Raw genomic sequence first — 22,399 nt, forward strand, 5'->3', positions numbered from 1 at the left:
AGGTGATTCACAAGCTGCCCCGGAAGACGCTGCTCTCCCTAATGCGAGCGCATGGCCGCAGCCTGGAGAAGGCCGAGGTGGTGGTTGACTACGGAGGAGACAGCTGGTGGCCGTTCGCCCAGGACAACCTGCACTCCGAGTTGGCGCAGTGTGGACTGCAGAGGCTGCGGCGCCTGGTGCTTTCGAGGGGTCAGTGCCGCCCGCGGTCCTTCCAGGAGCAGTGCATCAGTCAGAAACGCGCCGTGCGGCAAGTTCTGCCCAACTGCCAAGTGCTTTGCCATTCATGTGACAAAGTCATGCCTGAAAACTACTGGGACGATGGCTAAGGGCCTTACGAACGAGATTTCGTGGTGGCGTGCAACATGTGGAATGCGTCTGTACGAGCATCGGAGTCATCGTAGCATCGTCGCCAGCTCGCTAATTGAGACATACGGCAATTGTTTCATGTCAGACTTCGAATCTCTTCGACGTCACACGTCACTTGCGCCTGCTTATGATTCAGAAACAACATATAATTAAAGTGGCATATTATTTTAGATTGTTAATTTTAAGCCCCTTTTGTCCAGTATAATTAAAGAAAATTTCATGGCAGTTGCGACGGTTTCCTTCGCGTGGGTACAAACACCATGCACAGTTTTTGGTATCCCACGCAAGAGGGCTCATGGTTTTCGCTGGGAAGCTCTGCAACGCATGAAAATCGGACAAAACATGACCACTTTGAGCCAGTTTGAAGAAATTGCAATTTTTAAGAGTGTAAAATTTAAATGCCAATTCTGAGAACCCCCGCTCGAAGAAAACACCCACCCCTTATTAGAGGTCCTGCGACCCTCAGTGGCAGCCGGTGCCTACCTCGCAGGTGGGAAGGCCAATTTCAAAACACAAATTATCTCGGTACCTACACTCTAAATATGGGGTGCCCAGAAACTGGGCACCTTTGTCACCCAGTCTCGGGGTGGACAAACCATTAAGAAACCTGCCTTCACCCATGGCTCAGCAGCGACTGAGGTGCCGAAGGTGCCCAGAATCTAGGCACCTTGGTCGCCCAGGATCTAGGCACTTGAGCATGCTTTACCATGGGAGAGGGCCGGTTACTGTATTTGTCCAGCCCGAGACTGGGCGACAAAGGTGCCCAGAAACTGGGCGACATTTGGCACCCTAGAAAGTGGGGCGGGCGACAAAGGCGCCCAGTTGCTGGGCACCCCATATTTAGAGTGTAGACGTTTGCACCCACTAGTTCATCGGTGAAAAATGATCTCCAGGGGATGCCCAAACTGCCTACAAATTATTGACACATTGAGAAAACTCATCCTGTTGATTGATCGCGCTACTCAGTATCTTGGACAGGATGCCTGACAGAATCGATTCCCGGCGTTTCTCATGCGGCCACCATTTCCTCCCTATTGTTGCACAGCGCCGGGAAGCTAGGCCACCCCTTCGACACGTCTTTGCAGAGAATTGCCTCGCCCCTTTAAATCGGCTTGCTAGATGGCGGAGTGACTTGCTGACTCGAACCGCTAAAGGTCTATAGAGGCCTAACAGCGTTGATGATGATGAGATGGAGATGGACAGGGTCAGTGAATCACTTTGGTACAAATCTTTGCATTATATATTCTTTTGTAACAAGAACAATGTATCTACAGAATCTGGAAGAGCTGGGCTACTTCAGTCAGTACCATATTCTTAGATTTATTAAATACAGTACATAGTAGCCTGTTCACAACACATTTTTCTCATTCATCTAATTCACACAGGTAAAATTAGTTTTTAGCAGCACTGGCAAGTCACCCACTCGCAAATGTGAAAAAAAGATTATACCATTAGGTTTAACTATTAAATTCAACGATGATTGAGAAAATGCTACAATCTTAGCTTTACCATTTCCGCACTCACCACAGATCAATTTGAGGTGCAAAGTTTCAAAGAAACGGCCAACGTCACGTAAATGCATGTTTTGGGGATATGATGATATGATGAATGATATGGTGAGATTTAAAGGATATGTGTACGTGGTTTATACAAGGCCTTGCTAAAACTACAGAGGCAGTGGCATAAAGTTCCACAATGAATACTGGTAGAACTTGTCACAGAGGCAACTGTTTCAGTTTTGCTAGAAGCACAGATTATCGAGCCGTTTTTCACTGATACCAATAAGCTCAGTATTTAGTTCTTATACTGTGGTCTTTTTTGCGTCATCCTTCATACTATACATACATTTACATTTGTTTGTACAAAAGAAAAAGACAAGAAGAGAAACTTAAAATTATAGTAAAAATAACAACTGCCAAGCAAAGGCAACCAAGCACAGAGTAAATGAATCACTACATGGATGTATTGCACAATAGAATACATATATTCTACAGGAACTGAAAAATTGTTTTTCACAATTAGGTTTCAAAACCTGTTCAGACAGTAAGAAAATGTTATAATCTACGAAATAATGGTTTTCCTCCTAGGGCTAATCCTGAGTCCTGATTGTCCAATAAACTACGAATGCTAAAACCAAACATCATTCATTCTAATCATTCATAATCAAAATTGCTTTCACTCCACAGGAATAGATGTATCAATTTTATGAATCGATACTGTTAGCATTTTCAGTTAAGTCACTTATTAAGCTCAGATTTAAACATAACATAGCTTGAAGTTCATGTTAAATAATATTGTTTAAAAGTTAATCATCATTTGTTTTCATCTTCAGTTTCTTTCTCACTTAATGAGACATCTTCTTCTGTGCCAAGCACACTCACAAGTTTGGACAGTTCTTTACTTAAGTCTCCTGTAAAAGATTAAAATTCAGACTTTAACAAAGCAACTGTAGGGATGAAAATTCTAAAGAAAAAATAGAGAAGTAAAAACGGACAAACTGACAATTTTTGTTTCATAAGAAATGTTTGTGACAAATTTACTTAACAAATGATCATACAAACCTTTTAAATTCTCCCTGATCCTATAGAAAGCAGAAGAAAAGAAAACGGAAAAAAAGTTAGAAACATGTTACTAAACCCATTGTTAGAATCAAAAAGAGAGTAAGGGAACCAACAAGTCATGACAACATTTCTTTAATTTAGAAACTGTGGACAAGGAAATTTATAGAATCCCACAACTTATTACGTATTAAAACAACAAAAAAGAGAAAAAAAAATTACACACCCATAACTACCGTAATGGTCCAAATACAAGTCCCCGTTTTTTTTTTGTTTTTTTTAAATCAGGCTTTGAAAGTGACGGGGGGCTTATATTAGGGGTCTGTTTAGAAGGGAAATTATGGGGGATTTTTTTCCATATTTGGGCTCTAAAATATTATCTGAGGGGGGCTTATACGTTTGAGAGGCTTACATTCAGACCAATACAGGTAGCAATGTTGGTTTTCTCATGCACAACACGTGCTGGTTAGGCTTTTTAAGACAGTAACCAATAATTCAGCACCAGTTCCACTAGTATAGTGCAGTTGGTTCCCTTAATACAGTATAGTGAAAATTGAAAGACGTATCATGGCCCAAATCCTCAATACACCATAGCAACAGATCGTGCGATAACATAAACTTCACTAAGGCTGTTAGAAATTGAATTATGAAGCAGCTGGAGGCTGTTATGTGAAGGTCTAGCATTACTGTAAGAAATAACAGACTGCCTGTACATAAATGATGCGAAACTGTACAGCACTTGCATTAACACGTTTTATTAGAAATAGTTATCCTTAAAGCAGCATACTTGCAGAAAGCATGAAAATGTATCCCACCTGCCATGTGCAGAAGATTCCCTACGTTGTGAGCACCTGGAGGAGGGGGTGGCGGTCTGTAGTCTACTCGATCTAGGCTCCCCCGTCCACCATCCCAGCGGCTGCCTACATGCCACGCAAGACACAAGGCAAGACAAGACAAGACAAGACAAGATGTCAGCACGGACAAAGAACCCAAAAATGCAAATTGAAATAACAAAAAGAACGGAGAATCTTCATGCAAAGTGCATGACAAATGTGAAAAGAGGGCATGGAGTTCTTAGTGACATAGGGAGATGAGCATGCCTGCAAATAGTGCCATCACAGAGGAAAACCCATTAACCGAGTGAGACAGCACAGCATAGACCAAGGTTCACCATAGGAAAAGCTTTGTGAGGCTTGCGGGAAGAACAGAACAGTGACCATCGTGTTCTGTATGTTCATTTGCTTCAGTGTACATTAATCCGTGATTTTCCAAAAGGAAAAAACTGAAACTGAAAAATGGTCGGAAAAATTACCTGCTGTTTCGTGGTAGTGCCCATTCATTTTGGCAGGAGAGTCAGTGGCAAGTTGAGAGGCTGTGACAGATCTGGTTTGTAATGTTCCAGTCTTTGAAGGAGAGTTAGCATTTGGCTGTAAATAGGGAAAAAAATGTTAGAAGAAGCAGTCAGCTTTTAATGTAAAGAAACACATCAAAAAAATTGAAATAAAAGCATGATTTAAGGAGAACAAACTTACTTCATTGAGCAATTGTCTTAACTTTTGCAACTGTGCTTCAAGTTGTTTGTTATGATCTTCTAGGATTTGCATGCGTGCCTCAAGCCTCCCCTTATGTTGTCTCAGTAACCGAGCTTCATTAGCTAGTTCAACATCTTGGATTCGGTTGCCTTCATCAGGTGTTGATCCAGGAGTTTGTTTTGTGCGTAATCTTTCATATTCTGCCTGTAGGGAAGCATTTTCCCTCTCCAGTTCCCTGCAAGTAACGTAAAATAAGACCTTAAAAAATGTTGTTATTGCCATATTTTTTGCAGAGCAAGAATTAGAAAATAGACACACCTGAGGTACTTTTCAAGCTCCCTACGCTGATCTTGATCAATTGCCTCCATTATTTGCACAGGACTGCGAGGGACGGGCATTGGTTCTACTCCATTCAGAGAAGTGATTATTTCATGAATGCGAGAGTGCTCGTCCAAGTTTCCTTCCATTTCCCCTTCCCTATAACACAGTTTTATGAGGATTCGTTTATAATGTGAGAGCATCAGAGGGAAGTTTAGAAAAATTTACATTTAAAAGAATTAAAATAAAAACAAAAGACCATTAAAATCTTTACACAAGGTTATGGTTGAGCCCACTTCATTTATTATGTGTGTATTAAAAAGCATTGTAGGACTTACGAGTCAGGGGTAGAGTTGCTCCTAGGTCGAAGTTCGACTTCAGCTAGCCGTGTGGCATACATTTCAAGACGGCTGTGAACATCATGATGAGCACCATGTGCTGGGCCTGGATGAGTATGGTGACCTGACATGATGCCTGAGTGCTGGGGGGATGGTGCAGGACTTTCCAGATTGTCTCCTTCAAGAACAGTTTGTACAGGCAAGTAGCCAACCCTAGGATGTTTCTTGAAGTATCTTTTTGATTTGAACTTGTTTCTAAGGGCACGTGTAAAGTCCCTAACATCTTCTCCTGAAGTGGTCTACAAGAGTAAAGAGAAACTCAAATTAGAAACATTTGCCCACAGGGCTATTGAACTTGGTTGAAGCTGAGATCAAAAAGAAACTACTTACAGCTGTGCAATACTCTTGCATAGGATGAGTGAGCTTATGATTTTTAGCTTTTCTACCAGAGAAAAAGCAGTTCTGGCACATGTCAAAATTGAAGCATTTCAAACAGCGATACCTATAATCAAAACAATAATAATTTGTATGATGGAAAACAATCGGATGTGATGTTTGACAGTTTATACACAAGATTTTAGAATTTCCATAATTTATGTTTAACACAGACAAGAGAAAAAAAAATAACTGAACATACCTAAATCCAACAATTGGATATTCCTTACAGATGTTGCATTTGGCTTGATGTTTGGCTGTTTCAGCAGCAGAAAGGCGGTGTAGGACTGGGAGCCACACCATACTTTGTGGCTCTTGCTGCAGCCAGCTCAAGAAATGAACAGCTTCGATAGTTTCTTTGTCTTTACCAGCTTTTTCAAAACAACTCCGCACTGAAGGTTCAATATTTGATCCACCAAAAGCAGCGACTTCTCCAAGTTGTCGAGGAACTTGTAAGCAATCATGAAGGAGGAGACCAAGCTTACGTTGGTCAACAAGGCGAGCAGGGTCAGCAATCAGGCGGAACAAATCTGTAAAAATCCACAAGCTGGTGAGATCAATCATACTCAATGTAAGAAAAGAAAGAAAAATCCATAACAGAGAACTTACATCTGTACTTTTCTTCAAGATGTCCCTTACTGAGCAGGACGAGCCCAACCTTGAAGGACAGAACTCTTATCTGACCGGTTCGTTGACTGCAACAAACAAAAATATTTTAGCTCCTTAAGAACTGAAAAACCTAATCAAACAAGTTAAAGCCAACTTTGACCCTACCTGTCATAAACGTTGAGCATCCAGTTGAGTAGTAAATCCAGACAGAGAGGTACAATAACAAGGCCAGGATGCTCTTTTGCCATTTGCTCATACACAGAATGGAGTACAGTAATCATGTCTGATACATCAATTAGTTTGTCATTTTGAGCTCGCAGACCATGGGAATCAAATGCTTCAATAGCAGTTGACAAACTCAACAAATCCACTGAAACAAAAAAAAGAAAAATTCCTTTCAGTTTCCTTTTACGAAGGAATGATCTGACACCATTCAAATCGAAAAATAAAATGAACTCACAGCACATGCTTTTCTGCACAGCCCGAAGTTTCATAGCAGTTCGGTAGGCAGAGAAACGAACTTCATTTAATTCTGAAAGTGAATTCATTAACTCCAACATTTTGGGATGGTCCCAATGTGTTGTTTGAGTATGGTGGCTGTGAAAAGAAAATTAAAATTAAAACATCAAGCAATAACCAAAGAAGAGATTAAAAATATTTAGATATACTTCAATTTTTCAAATACTTACTTAATATAGTAGGGCACCTTGGTGTGACTGACTGCTCGCTCCCAAGGCGTATCAACAGACTCGGTGAGGAAACTATGGTTTGGTGCTCCACCTTCTTTGCCGACATCGCTCAACTGTTTGTAGCGTTCATCGACGGCAACTTGAAGCAGCTTCCATCTATGTCAAACAGCCAGGAGACAAATGTTACAAACCAGTATCGTACATGATAAAAGAATCTGAATTCATTCACTTCAGAACTAGATTGTTGGTAAAATAAAAATAATTTCTGTCTTTAAGTAAGACACAGTACCTTGTATTTAATTCTTCTTGTCTCTTCAAACTATTGGCGGATATATTCACATTGTTCAAAGAAAACATTGCTGCTTGGTCATTTATGTCTTCCACACTTCTCTGAATGTTTCTGAGATGTTCCCCAAGTTTCTTTTTGTAAAAGAGGAATAGCAGTCAATTAAGATGATAAAATTGAGAATAATGAGAAAAGATAGACTGGTCAAGAGCTTACCTGGAGTTGATCCTGCATTTCATTTGCTTCAGCTATATCCATAGGTGGGAGCCAAGACTTTTGAACCGATTCGACAGTAGACATTCTAGCAGAAAGTTCATCCAAGTTCTTCTGGAACACACGCATCCTCTGCAAAACAACACAAATAAAATAAATAAATTAGAGAATACCAAGTTGAAAATCAGCAAAGAAAATCTGCAATAACGGTGAAGTTAAGAAATGCAAAATGATAACAGAATTCTACACATCACACAAACACACACATGATGTCATCTACTTTGAAAATCAATACATGCAAGCTCTAATTAAATGACCTCACACAGAGACTGGAACAAATTAAACACCCTGTGAACACAAATTATACTGAATATAATGATGATTAACATTATGATTACTTCCTGCAAAAGAAGATTTATCTATTTAATATCGCCAGCACTGTAAAGAAAAAAATTATTAACAGAAGTACCACTTATGTCAGGAAGTGTAACAAAGAGGTATAAGTAATTTTTTGGACTAAGATTTTGTAGGAGAAAAGGAGAACGGATCCACAACCATGCAAGATACCCGTCGCTTGATGTGCAGAACAAAGAAAAATCAAGAGGTTATTTTTTAATATAAAAGTTAAGGCAACATTCATTTTTAGAAAATAATCCGACCTGAAATCTGTGGGGTTAAAGTTCCTCGAGTTCGACGCTCTTGGCTCTGAGCCCAAAGCATGAGCTTAAATCAACCCTGGAAGCCTCCTCGCTACACTGCTCCAGAGCCTGCCGGCCCTGCCCAGCACAGCACCCAGATGGGCGTACAATGCGGGCCCTGACGGGACGAGAAGGAGGAGTCGAGACTCGCGAGCCTTGCCGTGCTTGCCGCTCGAGCAACAATCCTTTTGCCCCTTTGTCTGGCAACAACCCGTATCACCCCTAGCCCGACGCATCATGCCGCGCCAAAATTCGCCGGGCGCACAGGGTCGCAAGTAAGCATCCCCGTAAGGCTAAATAACGGTGACCCTTCTCTTCAAATCCAAGTGTCGGACAGTCAACCGAAATGTCTCACGCTTCCAAGTTTGTCCCACGCTTGAAACTGTGGGGACCCATGGTATGGAACCAAATGGAAACATAGGCAGTAAGTTAGTGTATGATAAACCGCGTCTCGCACTTGCAAGTGTGGGAAAAACGTGGCACAACACACTCGTAAGCGTGAGGGCTCACGCTAAATAGAGGTATACTGTCCAACACTTCGATTAACAGTGATTTACAGTAATCGCGACTCTATCTCATCGTAGGAAATGCTGACGTGTCTCCACCGTCCTGGACCCGAAATGGCATGCGATCAGTTGTGGTCTGGCCCGTAATGGTAATGGAAATGGAGGATAGGCTAACCCGCAGAGCACTGTTGCATAGGATTGCCTACCCACAAGTCCACAGGCGGCCACTCATACACCGCGTAGTACAACTCGAACACCGCACCGCACATAGGGTGACCTTTGAAAGCAAGTTGGTTTCCAGAAAGCCCCCCCCCCTCTCCCTAGTCGCTGGGTCCTCTACCGCGGCTTTTCGCTCCGCCGGCCATTCTTTCTCCCTCCCTCCTCCTGGCACAAAACGTGGCGGCGAATTTTAAGAAAGACACAAAATATTCGCTGGCGGTGATGGTCGAGTCACCAGCAGCAGTTGCAAGAAATGAGGGCGGCTGCCGAGGGAAGTGGAGAGGGCCGGGGGGAAGTCGGGTGGAAAAGGGAGAGAGAGGCGGCGGCGGGGGAGGAGACTCATTGTGAGGCACAACGCAGATGGGCGGGGAAGAGTGACCGATTGAGCGCGGCGGCGGTGCCAGCCAGGCAGGCAGGCAGGCAGCCGGCGCGGCCCGGTTCGAATGGACCAAATGTGACCACTGTGCGACGGACGCGGAAAGAAAGAAAACGGAGGGGGAGGGCGGAGAAGGGGGCCCCTTTTGCGGAGTGTCATGTTCAAGAGGAGCACGGAGAAGCGGGCAACGACAGGGAAGGAAAAACGTGCCGTCAGTCCGGCCCAGACTACGAACCGACGCAGACAGACAGACAGAAGGACGGACAGACAGACAGACACAGACAGACAGACAGCGAGGCAGCGCGCATCACTCCGCCCCGTATTGGCCCCCCTCATTGTTTCTCTGCCTCCATTCACAAATACAATTGGCGCCGCGCTGCGCTGTCGTGGAGGGCTGGTTGGCCTAGGCGCCATCCCCGGCCGCCCCCGCGTGGGGCGTCCCTGGATCGTCCCTACGACGCCCCCCCGCGCTAACGCCATCACTAGTCGAGTCCCAAGTCTAGTCCACTTTTGGCGCAACTTGGTGTGCGGCGCGAGGCATGAGCCCCGGCCGGCAGCCCGGTAGGCCGTCAGGTCGGCGTCACTGCGTCACCTACGTCTTCGGACTCCTCCAGGGGCTCCGGCGAGTCCGCGGCAGAGAGGCCCGCCAAGCGGGCCGCCCCGGCGAAGCTGCTGGGGGAGGCTGATGAAGAGTACGGCGTGGTGCCGCGCGAGGAGTTGGAGTACGAGGAGAAGGAGGCGACCCCCACGGGGCTCGGCGGTCCCGAGCTGCTCGTCGAGCACGGCCCCCCGGCCCCCAGGGCCCCGGGCCCCAGGGCCAGCCACTCGGCCTCCACTTGATCGAAGACCGGTGCGCCGGACGCCGCGCCCGGCACCGAGGACGCGCTCCAGAAGGGGTCCGAGAAGATGGACAGAGGGTTGACCTGCAGCAGGAGACAACGAGTCACGGACGAACAAACTCGAGGATTTTAGGCTCCTTTAGACAACGTTTGTTTTCGTGCACGCTTAAAATCTTAGGAAGTATTTTGAGCGTACCTACATCGTGCAAACTAATGCACTTTGTTAAACGAAGAAATAGTCCGTAAATTGCGAAGTATTTTCTTTGTACGCTATGTACATATGCTGAAAATACTTTGATATGACAAGGTGCTTTTCTTCGTAAGGCCTAAAGCAGTTTGTAAGGTTTTCAGAGAGTGGCTAACTTGACAAATTTTTCAGAAGAAATAAAGTCTGAAATTAAATTTCAAAGTTTGAAATTACATTTTGAAGTTTGAAATTTAATTTTGAAGTTTGAAATTAAATTTAAAAGTTTGAAATTAAATTTCGAAGTTTGAAAATTATATGTTAGCGTGCCATCCTGCAACTCTGGGAAGGCGCGACCAGAAAGTCAGGCAGCTTTCCAAACGTCGCCGCGACAGAGAGCCTTGCCTTCGTCGCGCTCCCTCTCTCGCACTTCTGCGGAATGGCCCACGAGTGCGAGAGAGACAGCGCGACGCGGCGCGACGCCTCAGATTGGGAAGACTAATTTAGTCCGCCGCACACGTGTCATGTGCCCGGCCAATCCCATGACGCCCTTATGTTGTTCTACGGCTCAGAGAGGCGCGGAAAAAAACAAAACACACCGCCAACAATTTTTTTTTTTTTTAGAAGTGACACACAAACGCGAAAAAAAAAGAAGAGTGAAAAGTGGGTCTGCAGACTTCCAGAGAAGCTTTGAGACGGAAATAGGGGTTCTCATCCGTCGCGTCTTTGCGGTTGGCGCTCTAGCCCGCATCCGCCGTGAGCGGAGACTGTGTGGAGCAACGCGTGCAACACATTTTTTTTAAAAGACGTGCTTGAGCAAGAGAGCGATGCAAATTTTAAAGCGACGAATACTTGGTATCAAGGAAAATGAGGCAGTGGTACTTAGCGCCCGCACGTGCATAAAGATGCATTCAATTATTTTTGTAAAACAAATTATGTTGAAATGAATTTTGCAAATCAGACGGGGCTATTATCTTCGAAACGAAGCGAGGTAAAGTGTTCGCTCACCTTGTGGCCATCCTCCCCGTTGTCGGTCGTCCCAAGATGATGCTGCGCGGACACCATCATGTCCTAAGCAGCAAGAGCAAGGCTCGCAGCGAGGCCGGTCCTTCGCCACCATCACATCGCCTACACCAGGCACTCCGCGAGGCGCTCAGGCCTCCCCTCCACTGTAAGACACTCGATGACACCTTTAGCACTTCAACGACACGCACTGCAATCAGGGCGGCGATGATGAACGGTCCCAGCAAGCACTGAAGTTGGACAAGGACGGGGAACAGGGATACGTAACAGCCTCCTCTCAATAAATAATAAATTACGGACTAATCGGGGGAATTCGTCCGGGTGGGGGACCCGGCCGCAGTCGCTCTCTCTCTCACGCACCACCACGAGACGCACGACGAGTGCGAGAGAGACAGAGCGACTCTCTGAAAGAGTCCGTGGCCGGGCCGGTCGTCGGAGACGCGATCGTAAATTTGTCATTGGCGCATAAATTTGAGGCAAGGGGCGACGCGCGCTATCGCTGTATGGCCGGCACGGCCGTCCGTCGGCTGTTCCAAATTTGGGTAAAGAAGGGACGAACGAGGAGGACGCGGGCCGGGCCAGCCTAGGCCAGCCCGAGCGGAACGGAAACGAGATGAGACGCTTATAAGGACTGCCCGCTTCCGACACACCCACTGTATGCGCTACGCTGCGCCGCCCGGAACCGCCGCCAGTCCGAGCCAGTCCGCCGGCACAGAGTGGGTGGGGGGCACAATCACTGCGCCGCACAGCGTCCAGTGGGCTGGTTCGCCGTCCCGTCTCTCTCGCACCCCTGCAGAACGCCGAGCGAGTGCGAGAGAGACAGAAAGACGCCTCGAGCCCCCCATCGCACAGTGGGCCAGAAGACCGGTGGAGGCGGCCAAAACTCTACACGCTTTTCGAGCTCCAGAATCGCTTAACAGGACTCAAACCGAACGTGTGACCCCACCAATGGATTGCTCGTTCGGAGAGCAATCCATTGGTGGGGTCACACGTTCGGTTTGATTCCCATTCAGCGACTCTGGAGCTCAAAACGCGCCTAGCGTTTTGGCCGCCTCCACCGGTCTTCTGGCCCACTGTGCATCGTGACCGTCCGGCTGCCCGGATGGACGTCGGACGGACGCCCCGATCGCCGTCTCACTTGCGACGTCACGGACGGCCACGCATTTCAGCCCGGATCAGCTGTCTCTCTCGCACCCCGACGGGGCCCTACGGCGAGTCCCTCGAGTGCGAGAGAGACGGAGCGACGAGAGCGCTGTTCTGAATCCGACGGACTGGACTCCATCCGGCTTCCGAAGCAGTCGTATTACATTCATAGCGTCACAACAGTGACAGCAAAATTTGCTCTGACTGCAACTGAACATTAATTCCAACAAAGCTTAGGCAAGTTTTGACTATTTAGAGTGAAAGACTACCAGCGTTGCTCTTTTTAGATAGATGGATAAAAAGTCTCTGAGCATGGCACGAGCATCTCTAATTTAAATTTTTGAACGTCACTAACTTGTCTACCAATTCAAGTTTTTCATTTTTTTTAGTATGTTGCCGGGTTGTTACTTTGCGTCGGCCCATGCAGAGGGATGTGCGAGCTAATTGTCCGTGGCGTGGCGTGTCCCAGCGGGGAGCGCTCCGCTGCATCGAGGCGCCCGCCCCGCCCCGCCACGCCCCGCCCCACCCCACCCCCCGCCACGCCTTGCCCCGCCACGCCCCACCCCGCCGCGCCCCGCCACGCCCCGCCGCATCACAACGGCCCGCATGGAGGCCCAGCAGGGCATGACGCGGGTCAGGTCGGCGCGAGCGGATTAATTACTGAGATCAAACCGCAAAAAAAGGACGAAGCCCAATTTTTGCTTGCGCAAAATCACCACTCAAGTTCATGTCTTTTTACAAATTTGTCACCATTTGCAGCTTGAGGGATTTTTGGTAAGAGTCCTCCATTAGCTATCAATACGAATGTTCGACGTTTATTCCCGGAATGATCTAACGGGAGTATTGGAAGAATAGACTTCTCTCTCTCACACAGACACGCGCGCACACACACACACACACACAGGACGTATTCGGATACGGACACTACGAGACCCGGAACATGAGTTAAGCGTGGCGGGGGAGGGGGTCTGGAGGAAGCCATCGCTCGTTGCAGTACACTACACTCGGGCAGCCCGGGCGTGGCGTGGCGTGGCGTGGCGTGGCCGGCCGCCGCCCGCACGACAGTCACTGGCCCTGTGCCTCGGTCACCGCCAGCTGCCGTCTGATTCCGAGCACTGCTTTCGTCGCTCTGTCTCTCTCGCACTCATGGGGCGGTCCGTAGGGGTGCGAGAGAGACAGAGCGACGAAGCAGTGTTCAGACGGCAGGCCACGCTCCATGTGCCACGGCAGCCACGGCGGCCCAGGGATGACGGCGGGCCGCGGCGGGCGCACACTGCGATACGTTTATCCATCGCTGCTGTGGCTTCTAGACGCCTCCGACCTAATCTAACAATCTGACGGCAGTGGGGGCACTTTCGAAACGCCGCGAGACAGAGCTTCGTTTAGAACGACATTTCATTAGGCGATCTGCTTTGGAAGACGAAAACGCATTGAATGGCTCAAAGACAACACTGTCATTGGCGGGAAGGAAAGCTACTGCAAGCGTTGCATTGACGAGCTGTCACTGCGTCTTTCACCTGCTCACAGAAGACCGGTGGAGGCGGCCAAATTTCTAGACGCGTTTGTGAGCTCCAGCGTCGCCAAATGGGACTCGAACCGAACGTGTGACCCCACCAATCGATTCCTCGTTTGGCTTGCTAGCCATTGGTGGCGTCACACGTTTGGTTCGAGTCTTATTTAGCGACACTGGAGCTCAAAACACGTCAGGAATTTTGACCGCCTCCACCGGTCTTCTGTCCCACTGTGCAAAGCCGTTCAGAGTGCAGCGGCTGGCGGGCCAAGCGAGGGTCAAAGGTCGAAGCAAGCCGACACCGGGAAGAGGGCAAAGGGAAGCGCCCGCAGCGCGCTGCGCTCCGACAGCCGAAGCACTAATTTTTCATAAACGCAATACCGGCCGACGGAACGGGCGAGGTAATCTGGGTAATCCGAACCGAGGGGGAACACTTGACTGTAAGCGGAACGGCCGCCACAGCGGCAACGCAAACGCCGGCAGTGTGGTGGCACAGTGACTTCAGTTTAACAGCGCCATGTGCGCACTCGACTAGCAGTGGAGGCCCTTATCTGTATCGCAGATGCAGCTTCTGTTACCCTATCCATTCATGGTCGGAGCCCACATGCGACGAACATTTCATATACACGGCGTCTTTTAAATTTTAGAGTCACTAACAGTGTTGCGAACTAAATAGGCAAACATTCCCACGATGCACAAGTGTCGAAAGGGTTGTCTACCCCAGCCTGCCTTCGAAACATTTTCTTGGCTCCTCTGACGAGATGTTGTCGAGTGGCGGGTCGAGTGGGCAGGCCACGGTGGTCAACCCTTTTGACGCCAGCAGACTGAGAGCCGTTTTCGCCGCTCTGTCTCCCTCGCACTCATGGGGCGTTTTCATGGGTGCAAGAGAGACAGAGCGACGAAGGCGACTCTCGGAATCAGACTGCTGTGCATCGTAGGAATTTTTACCTGCTTAGTTCGCAACACTGGGTCACGCGCTTCCGAAAACGACACTGTAAGCGACGAATCAAAACGTGCTTCCACTGTTACTCCCGCTTCTAAACGCCAAGATCAAATCGAAGTGACGGACGGGGTCGTTCGCACCGCACAAACAATTAGTTATTGGCCGGGCCGTGCGGGTCTGTGTTCGAGCGTCCCTGCTAAACCGAAGGGAAAGCAGCGTCTGAGCCACTGTGCAGCAAGGCGCCACACGTGTTGCGCCCCTACACTGGCAGAGCCGGCAGTGTGAGGGAGGAGACGCGCGATTGAACGCGGGCACAACGGAATGCACAGACGGAAGAACGAAGGAACGAACGAACGAGTGAGTTAATGAATGAATGAATGAATGAATGAATGAATGAATGAATGAATGAATGAATGCATGACTGAATGACTGAATGAATGAATGAATGAATGAATGAATGAATGAATGAATGAATGAATGAATGAATGAATGCCTGAATGAGGAATGAATGAGGAATGAACGGAAGGAATGAACGCATTATTAAGGAAAGAATGCATGAGTAAAGCATTATCGAATGATTAGGAATGAAGGAATGAAGGAATGAAGGAATGAACGAATGATTAAAGAATGGTCCAACCGATGAATGGAACGAATGCGCACCTAACAGAGAAATTGCCAGTCGCAGCAAATCTCACGCATGACAATTACTTGGGAGTGAAACTGTCGCTTCGAGGAGGCCGTGGATTGGGACAACGAGGGAATAAAACACCGCCGTGCTTGTTAGGACCGACACCACCGGGCGGGCGGGCTCAGCGCAGGCCGGCACGCCAACGCACACACACGTGGATACTCGCGTACAAACACATACACACACACGCTTGACCACACACGGACGTGCATGCGTGATGCACTCGCGGGCCGGCTCGCCGGCAAGCGGTGTCGCGGCAACACGCGTGCGTCGGGCGCGGGTCGGGCCAAGACTGGCTGTCTGCTCTGCTCGCTCTGCCCTCTGTCTTTGCTGAGCGGAGCGGCGTAGCGGCGGCGCGGCGGCCTGTCGGAGCGTCGCGCCCTGCCCTGCCGCCCTGCCCAGCTGGGGGGCCCGGCCGGCCCGCCCTGCCCAGCGACGGAGCGGGGCGGGGCGCGGTGCATGGCCCTGCTGCTTTGGGCCCCCTCCCCCTCCCCCCTTCCCTCGAACGGCTGCATGGCACGACTCCCCCGCTTCATCTGCAGCACATATCTCACGCCTCCCTGCCTGCATGGCAGCGCATGGCAGCGTCGCCGCTTCAACGAGACGCAAGACGCAGTGTGCAGTCAGAGTTTGCCCCGCGTACAGTGTACACGCACTTGTGTCCCTTGCCGTCTGGTTGGCCGCCGCTCCTGCGTCCTGACTACTCTGACAAGGCTGAGACACTGACTAGCTGAGAGACTGACTATGTTGACAGACTGACTATGCTGACAGACTGACTATGTTGACAGACTGACTATGCTGACAGACTGACTATGTTGACAGACTGACTATGCTGACAGACTGACTATGCTGACAGACTGACTAGGCTGACAGACTGACTATGCTGACAGACTGACTATGCTGACTGACAGACTGACCATGCTGACAGACTGACTAGGCTGACAGACTGACTAGGCTGACAGACTGACTAGGCTGACTGACAGACTGACTAGGCTGACAGACTGACTGACGAAGACCACACGGTTTGCCACAGAGGACGACGTCCGTCGCTCGCACACAGCTAAAATGCACGCCACACCCACACCTCCCCAACTTCCAGTGGCATCATCGTTTTATCGGCTGCTTGTCAGGCAAACGGCCGTAGCTCGCCCTGCCTGGCTGGCTGGCTGCCTCGCTGCAGCAGGAAGCCTGGCCGAGCCCCGCCGCCACTAGAGCGCCGCACCACGACGCCTTCCTGGGAAAAAGTTTGACGAGGCTTGCAGTGCAGTGCAGCCAGCACATGCTGTCTCTCTCGCGCCCCGCGGGAAGGCCCACGGGTGAGAGACGGAGAGTGAGGGCTAGAGAGAGAGAGAGAGAGAGAGAGAGAGAGAGAGAGAGAGAGAGAGAGAGAGAGAGAGAGAGAGAGAGAGAGAGAGAGAGAGAGAGAGAGAGAGAGAGACCTCCCGCAAGTGCAGTGCAGGGCGGGCGGCGGCACCTCCACGGAGAGAGGCGCCTTATCTCAAATCACGCAAACTGTCTCCCTCGACGCGCCGCCACCCGAAAAAAAAGTGATCGCTGCATTTTTCATAATTTGGCACTCGAGCGCGTGCGGGGGCGGGGAAAAGCGCAGAGCGGAGCGGAGGCTCTGCGGGCTGGTCGCTCTGTCTCCCTCACGGGGCGTCGCGCGGGCCCGCAGGGGCGCGAGAGAGACAGGGAGCTTCGTAAACAACGACCGCCAACAACGCCATCCGAGGATCCAAAGAGGAGCGGGGGCCGCGCTTAAATCACAGCAAGGCAGCACCGCTGGTGCGCCATGCCATGCCACCGCTTGCAGGGGCGAGAAATGGGAATAGGGCTAGCAAAGGGAATTTATGAGCCGACGCGATGATCGGGGGCGCATTTCGCAGAGAAAACCTTACGAAAAGGCCTTTCGAGAAGCCTTTTCGGAAAAGCCCTCCCCAAAAGCTCCTTTCGCCGGGCCGCAGCCGCACATGGCGGATTGCAGGCGATAAATAGCTGCGTTAGCTGTGTGCCGCGAAGGTGCAGTGCGCCGGGTTCCTCGAAGCGCCTGGTAAACAGCGTGCCTTTGCTAAAGACTGCACCATACCATGCAGCACACCCGGTGCCGCGCTTTTGGTTTTAATCGCCAAATTTCAAGTAACAGACACAAGTTGCCCCTCCCTTTTCAAGGAAGGTCTCGGATAGCTTTGAAGATGTATTTTATTTTCGGCGCGATGCACGAGGTGCCGCACGAGGTGCCGCACGAGGTGCCGCACGAGGTGCCGCACGAGGTGCCGCACGAGGTGCCGCACGAAGTGCCGCACGAGGTGCCGCACGAGGTGCCGCACCCACGCCGCGCCCTTGACCGCGTCGACGCACCTCCCTGGCGGCAGGCAGGTACGAGTCTGGAGGGCCCTGCAGCCCTGTCTTTGTCGAGCCATTCCGAAGAATCGCTTGTCCGTCTCTCTCGCATCCCTGCGGGACGCCCCGTGAGTGCAACAGGGACAGAGAAAGAGGAGATGCGGCGACGGGTATTGAGCGCTCGCGCACGCCCCCAAGGCCCCGCCAGCCCTGCCAGCCCCGCCACTCAACACATCCTGACGCCGCCTCAAAGTGACAGCACGCCAAGTTCCCCAAGCACACGGAGACAGCGCGCGCAGGGCCGGACTGGCTAAGTCAGGGCCCCGGTCGCAGTGTGACGTCAAGGGCCCCCTTTTCCGATATGCGTCCATTGTTTTAAATTTACTAGCCAGGGGAGGGTAAGCCGTGTTTGGTGACTTTGGGCGGCCACTGTGTCCAATCTAGTTGACGTAAAAGGATTCCCTCGACGCCCTAGTATTCTTATGACCCTACTCTTTCATGCCCTGTATCGGGAAGACGTTGACCACAACGATTTTGCCTTTGACCGCAACGATTTTGGGACCAAAGTTGGTCAAAAAGCGGTCGAGTCTCGGAAATTTGCTGATTTGCTGACTTTGGGCGGCCACTGTGTCCAATCTAGTTGCCGCAAAAGGCTTCCCTTGACGTTCTAGTATTCTTAAGACCCCACTCTTTCATGCCCTGTATCGGGAAGACGTTGACCACAACGATTTTGCCTTTGACCGCAACGATTTTGGGACCAAAGTTGGTCAAAAAATGCGCTTGATTTGCCGAAATCATGCGTAAAATCGGCAGAAATTTCGTGGAATACCAACAAAATCTCGCGGAATCCGGCATAATTTAGACGCAAAATTCTGCGAAATCTTGAGAAATTTTGAAATGGGTACCCCTTCGATTTAAGTACGTAAATAGTTAAAGACCGCGACTTTGCCGCGGCCAAGAAGGCCCCGCGGTGGAAAGGCCCCGTGGCTCGCGGCCGAAAGGCCCCGCGCTTCGCGCGCGCGCGAGGCCCCGGGCGCGATCGCGCCCCCGCGGCCCGGGCCAGTCCGGGCCTGAGCGCGCGGCCATGAGAGACCGTCTCGCAAATCTTGCGAATGCGGCAACCTTCACGGAAAACCAAGTCGAGAGTCAAATCGGGTCGCTACCCGCCAGCTACCCGCCTTCATTTCTGTTCTGGTGCCTGCGATACCCCGCACCCGAGTCTATATCTCGCCAATGCAGCCCCTATGAGCGCAGTGGCGTGCGTGGTGGCGGTGTTATATTTTCGGGGGTGGTGGTGGGAAGGGGAGGGGTGGGGGGTTTGCGCAGCCGCCTGGAAGGTAGGCAAATTGCGACACATTCCGCCTAAAAGTATACAAAAATTTCTGCGCACGCCACTGCACGTCTCAGTGCGAGAGGGCGCCAGGGGTGATGTGGACGCGGCACAGTGGGCCAGAAGGCCGGTGGAGGCGGCCAAAACGGTAAACGCGTTTGGAGCTCCAGAGTCGCTAAATGGGAATCGAATCGAACGTGTGACCTCACCAATGGATTGCTCTCCGAACGAGGAATCCATTGGTGGGGTAACACGTTCGGTTCGAGCCCTATTTACCGACTCTGGAGCTCAAAACGCGTCTGGAGTTTTGGCCTCAGTGCGCGGGGCCTGTCGCGTCCACTGGGAGTCGGGATATGCGTTGTCGCGCTGGTGTCGCATCGAGCGCGACTGTTTTCGTCTCCACGACTGCATCCGCCAGTGCACTGCCTTGTCTGCGGTCTGACTCCGAACAGAGCTTTCGTCGCTCTGTCTCTCTCGCACTCGTGGGGCGTCCCGCGTGGGTGCGAGAGAGAGCGAGGAAACGAGCCTGCTGGCTTCCTCGCTCGGCCTCGGAACACGCCTCGCTGGCCTGACTGAGTCAGCGGCGACTCAGCGCCGCACAACGTCCAGCATACTGACGTCTCTCTCGCGCCGACAGGCAACGCAGGCAACGCCCCACGAGAGCGAGAGAGACGGGGCGAGAGTCAGTCTGCGGCGTGCCGGGCGACGACCAACAAACCGAGGCGCCACAGAAGGCAGTCCGCGTCCCGAACGCAGTGCAGTGGACGGCACGGCCACCGACCGGCGCGGGGCATTTAAATCCGAGTCTCTGCTGCAAAGGGCCGTACACTCTAAATATGGGGTGCCCAGCAACTGGGCGCCTTTGTCGCCCGCCCCACTTTTTAGAGTGCCAAATGTCGCCCAGTTTCTGGGCACCTTTGTCGCCCAGTCTCGGGGTGGACAAATCATACAGTAACCGGCCTTCTCCCATGGTAGAGCATGCTCAGGTGCCTAGATTCTGGGCACCTTCGGCACCTCAGTCGCTGCTGAGCCATGGGTGAAGGCAGGTTTCTTAATGGTTTGTCCAACCCGAGACTGGGTGACAGAGGTGCCCAGGAACTGGGCGACATTTGGCACCCTAAAAAGTGGGGCGGGCGACAAAGGCGCCCAGTTTCTGGGCACCCTATATTTAGAGTGTAGTAGAGGAAACGCAAGTGCCTTTGTCGCAGCCACCACACTCAGAAGCCGAACCAAAGCAAACAACTGTGTACCGTCGGGGTGGGGCGTGCTACCCAATCCCGTCTCGCCAGGTAAAGAACTTCCATTAACGGCCACCTCACAAATCTCGCGCGCACGCGGCGTGGCGAAGACCCCCTTCTTGAACTCCATCCCCTCCGCCCCTGCCTCCGCGCCCCGCCGCGCCCGCGCGCGATTTGTGGCAGCGCGTTCTGATTTGTGGGGATCATGTCCAGGGCTGGGCCAGACCCGAAGCCGGCCGGCGAGCCACGCAGCAGTCTTTGTGCCGGGCCACGCAACGCAAGTCTTTTCGGATGCTGTCCATCCAGCCAGCCGCTCCGTTTCAGTACGCTGTCCCCTAACGCCCCTGTTTGTGGCCGCAATAGGGTTAAGACCCTTCATCGTCGCGCGAGTTTTGGTACACACTCTGAAAACCTTAGTCCGGCTGACAGCACCTGGTTGGTAATCCAGAAATCCGGGCCAATTTTGTCGAATTGAGGGTTAATCCAGCTGACACAAAATCAAAGCGAGTCGTTACCTCTTCGAAATTCGACTCGATTCGGTTCGATTCGATGCGGGGAGACAGCTGCAGCGAGGCAAGTCTCAGCGAAGAGCGGCACGCTTCCACGCCACTGACAAAGTCCCCACAGTGCCACACGGCCCGCCGCCCGGAGCGACCCACACGACGAGGTCTAGAGTGACTGCGCGACCAATTCAACCCGTTGGGGGCCTGCAGCCTCGGCAGCAGCCTTGCCCCTCGGCATGGCCGCACCATCCTCATTGAAGGGGCTCTTCCCGACATATGTCTTCATAACGGACACGTGCCTCGTGGAAGACGGAAGGGAGAGGTCGAGGGCAATCTATCCAGGATATACTTCCCTTAAAAATGAACAGCGAGAAACGGAATTGGTATTTCATCACGTTCGGCCGCACATTTCAACGGAGAAGAAAGACGGTCACGCGAACGCGGAGATTCCGCCGCCCCTAAAGTTGCCTCTCTCTCTCTCTCTCTTCCCTAACCCTCAAGCGCGCCACCCAAACCGCTTGCGAGGCAACTCTAGCAGCGGAATGCGTTCCAACTTGGTTCGTGGAATGCCCCCTCCTGCTCCAGGACTCCCATCAACAGGTGTGCATCCCCAGGGAATTGGAGGCGAGAGGGGCGCAATGCTGTGGAGGAGGGGGGCTTGTGGCGCCACTGTCAGAAACACGAAACGACAATACACGCAATCGGCAGAAACACTCGTCAGGGGAAGAAAAGACACAGACAGGCATTGGGGAATATTATCGCAGTTGCTGCTGCCTCCTGGCGAGGACCTGAAATGACCGCAATTGGTGAGACACAAATCAGTGACCTGGAAAAGGATAGAAGACAACAGCTATTCTAATAAGCAGTACCAGACATCAGAGGGCACTGAAATATGTACAGCGGAATCAATCCTACAACTTTCAAAAACTTTTCAAAACACACAGGGATGCGGTTGGCAAAGTTAAGGAGCAGGCAAGACGGAAGAAATAAATACATTCGAGGTTCGTAATACAAAGGCACAAACGCATGCACAAAGAGATTCCTCTCAAGTCACAGTTCCTTACATCGACTGGGATACTTTTACAATACAACAGCTATGTCTTTTTTTTAAATCGATTAATCGTCAAAAGTCACACACCGAAAAAAGATACCTAGCAGCAGTATTAAAGGCACTGGCTAATTATCAGGCAGATTAGACATCAGTACATGTTACACATTCAAAAGACGGACAGGAGATTAAAAGATGACAAAGACGGGTCACCAAAGTCATGCAAAACGCAGCGACATCATCGTCACTACTGCGCGGAGTCGTGAGACGCTCGCAGACAGACAAAAGTAGCAGAAAAACAAAAATGAAACAAAAAGACGCTCTACCTGAGCTGTCGAGAATCGGGCAGCGTCTCCAGCACCGCGCGCCACCTGTGGACACAGGGCAGTCTTGCAACTAGTGGATCGGAGGCATCGGGGGCCGGGCAATCGCCCTGCGAGGCGGTCTGAGAGGAAGTCGACGGTATG

At 50.8% G+C, this 22,399-nt stretch overlaps 2 protein-coding genes across 10 annotated transcripts in view; one reads left to right on the forward strand and one right to left on the reverse strand.

Moving 5' to 3' along the window:
• Positions 1–213: 213 nt before the first annotated feature.
• Positions 214–536, forward strand: LOC117652408 (the record flags this gene model as incomplete). The annotated part of the gene is given in 1 exon segment (XM_034397297.1): positions 214–536. A coding segment is annotated over 1 exon segment (113 nt), but the record flags the coding sequence as incomplete, so codon positions are not given.
• Positions 537–1,588: 1,052 nt separating this feature from the next.
• Positions 1,589–22,399, reverse strand: part of LOC117652403 (dystrophin) — a 149,052-nt gene continuing 128,241 nt past the window's right edge. For 5 of the 9 annotated variants that reach the window (XM_034397282.1, XM_034397281.1, XM_034397284.1 and 2 more), the window contains 15 exons: positions 22,259–22,303; positions 7,348–7,476; positions 7,135–7,265; positions 6,846–7,001; positions 6,617–6,753; positions 6,322–6,526; positions 6,157–6,242; positions 5,750–6,077; positions 5,503–5,614; positions 5,113–5,411; positions 4,775–4,933; positions 4,457–4,691; positions 4,237–4,351; positions 3,740–3,844; positions 1,589–2,776 (listed from right to left, as the gene is read on the reverse strand). In XM_034397282.1, coding sequence (XP_034253173.1) covers positions 2,679–2,776; positions 3,740–3,844; positions 4,237–4,351; positions 4,457–4,691; positions 4,775–4,933; positions 5,113–5,411; positions 5,503–5,614; positions 5,750–6,077; positions 6,157–6,242; positions 6,322–6,526; positions 6,617–6,753; positions 6,846–7,001; positions 7,135–7,265; positions 7,348–7,476; positions 22,259–22,303 — 2,340 coding nt within the window. In that variant the 3' untranslated portion in view covers positions 1,589–2,678. Of the gene's footprint in view, positions 2,777–2,927; positions 2,948–3,739; positions 3,845–4,236; positions 4,352–4,456; positions 4,692–4,774; positions 4,934–5,112; positions 5,412–5,502; positions 5,615–5,749; positions 6,078–6,156; positions 6,243–6,321; positions 6,527–6,616; positions 6,754–6,845; positions 7,002–7,134; positions 7,266–7,347; positions 7,477–22,258; positions 22,304–22,399 lie in introns of all 9 variants that reach the window. The other 4 variants (XM_034397286.1, XM_034397289.1, XM_034397283.1 and 1 more) reach the window with 4 other exon arrangements.

Source organism: Thrips palmi, unplaced genomic scaffold (genome assembly GCF_012932325.1).
Source record: "Thrips palmi isolate BJ-2018 unplaced genomic scaffold, TpBJ-2018v1 HiC_scaffold_7, whole genome shotgun sequence".
Taxonomy (NCBI): Eukaryota; Metazoa; Arthropoda; class Insecta; order Thysanoptera; family Thripidae; genus Thrips; species Thrips palmi.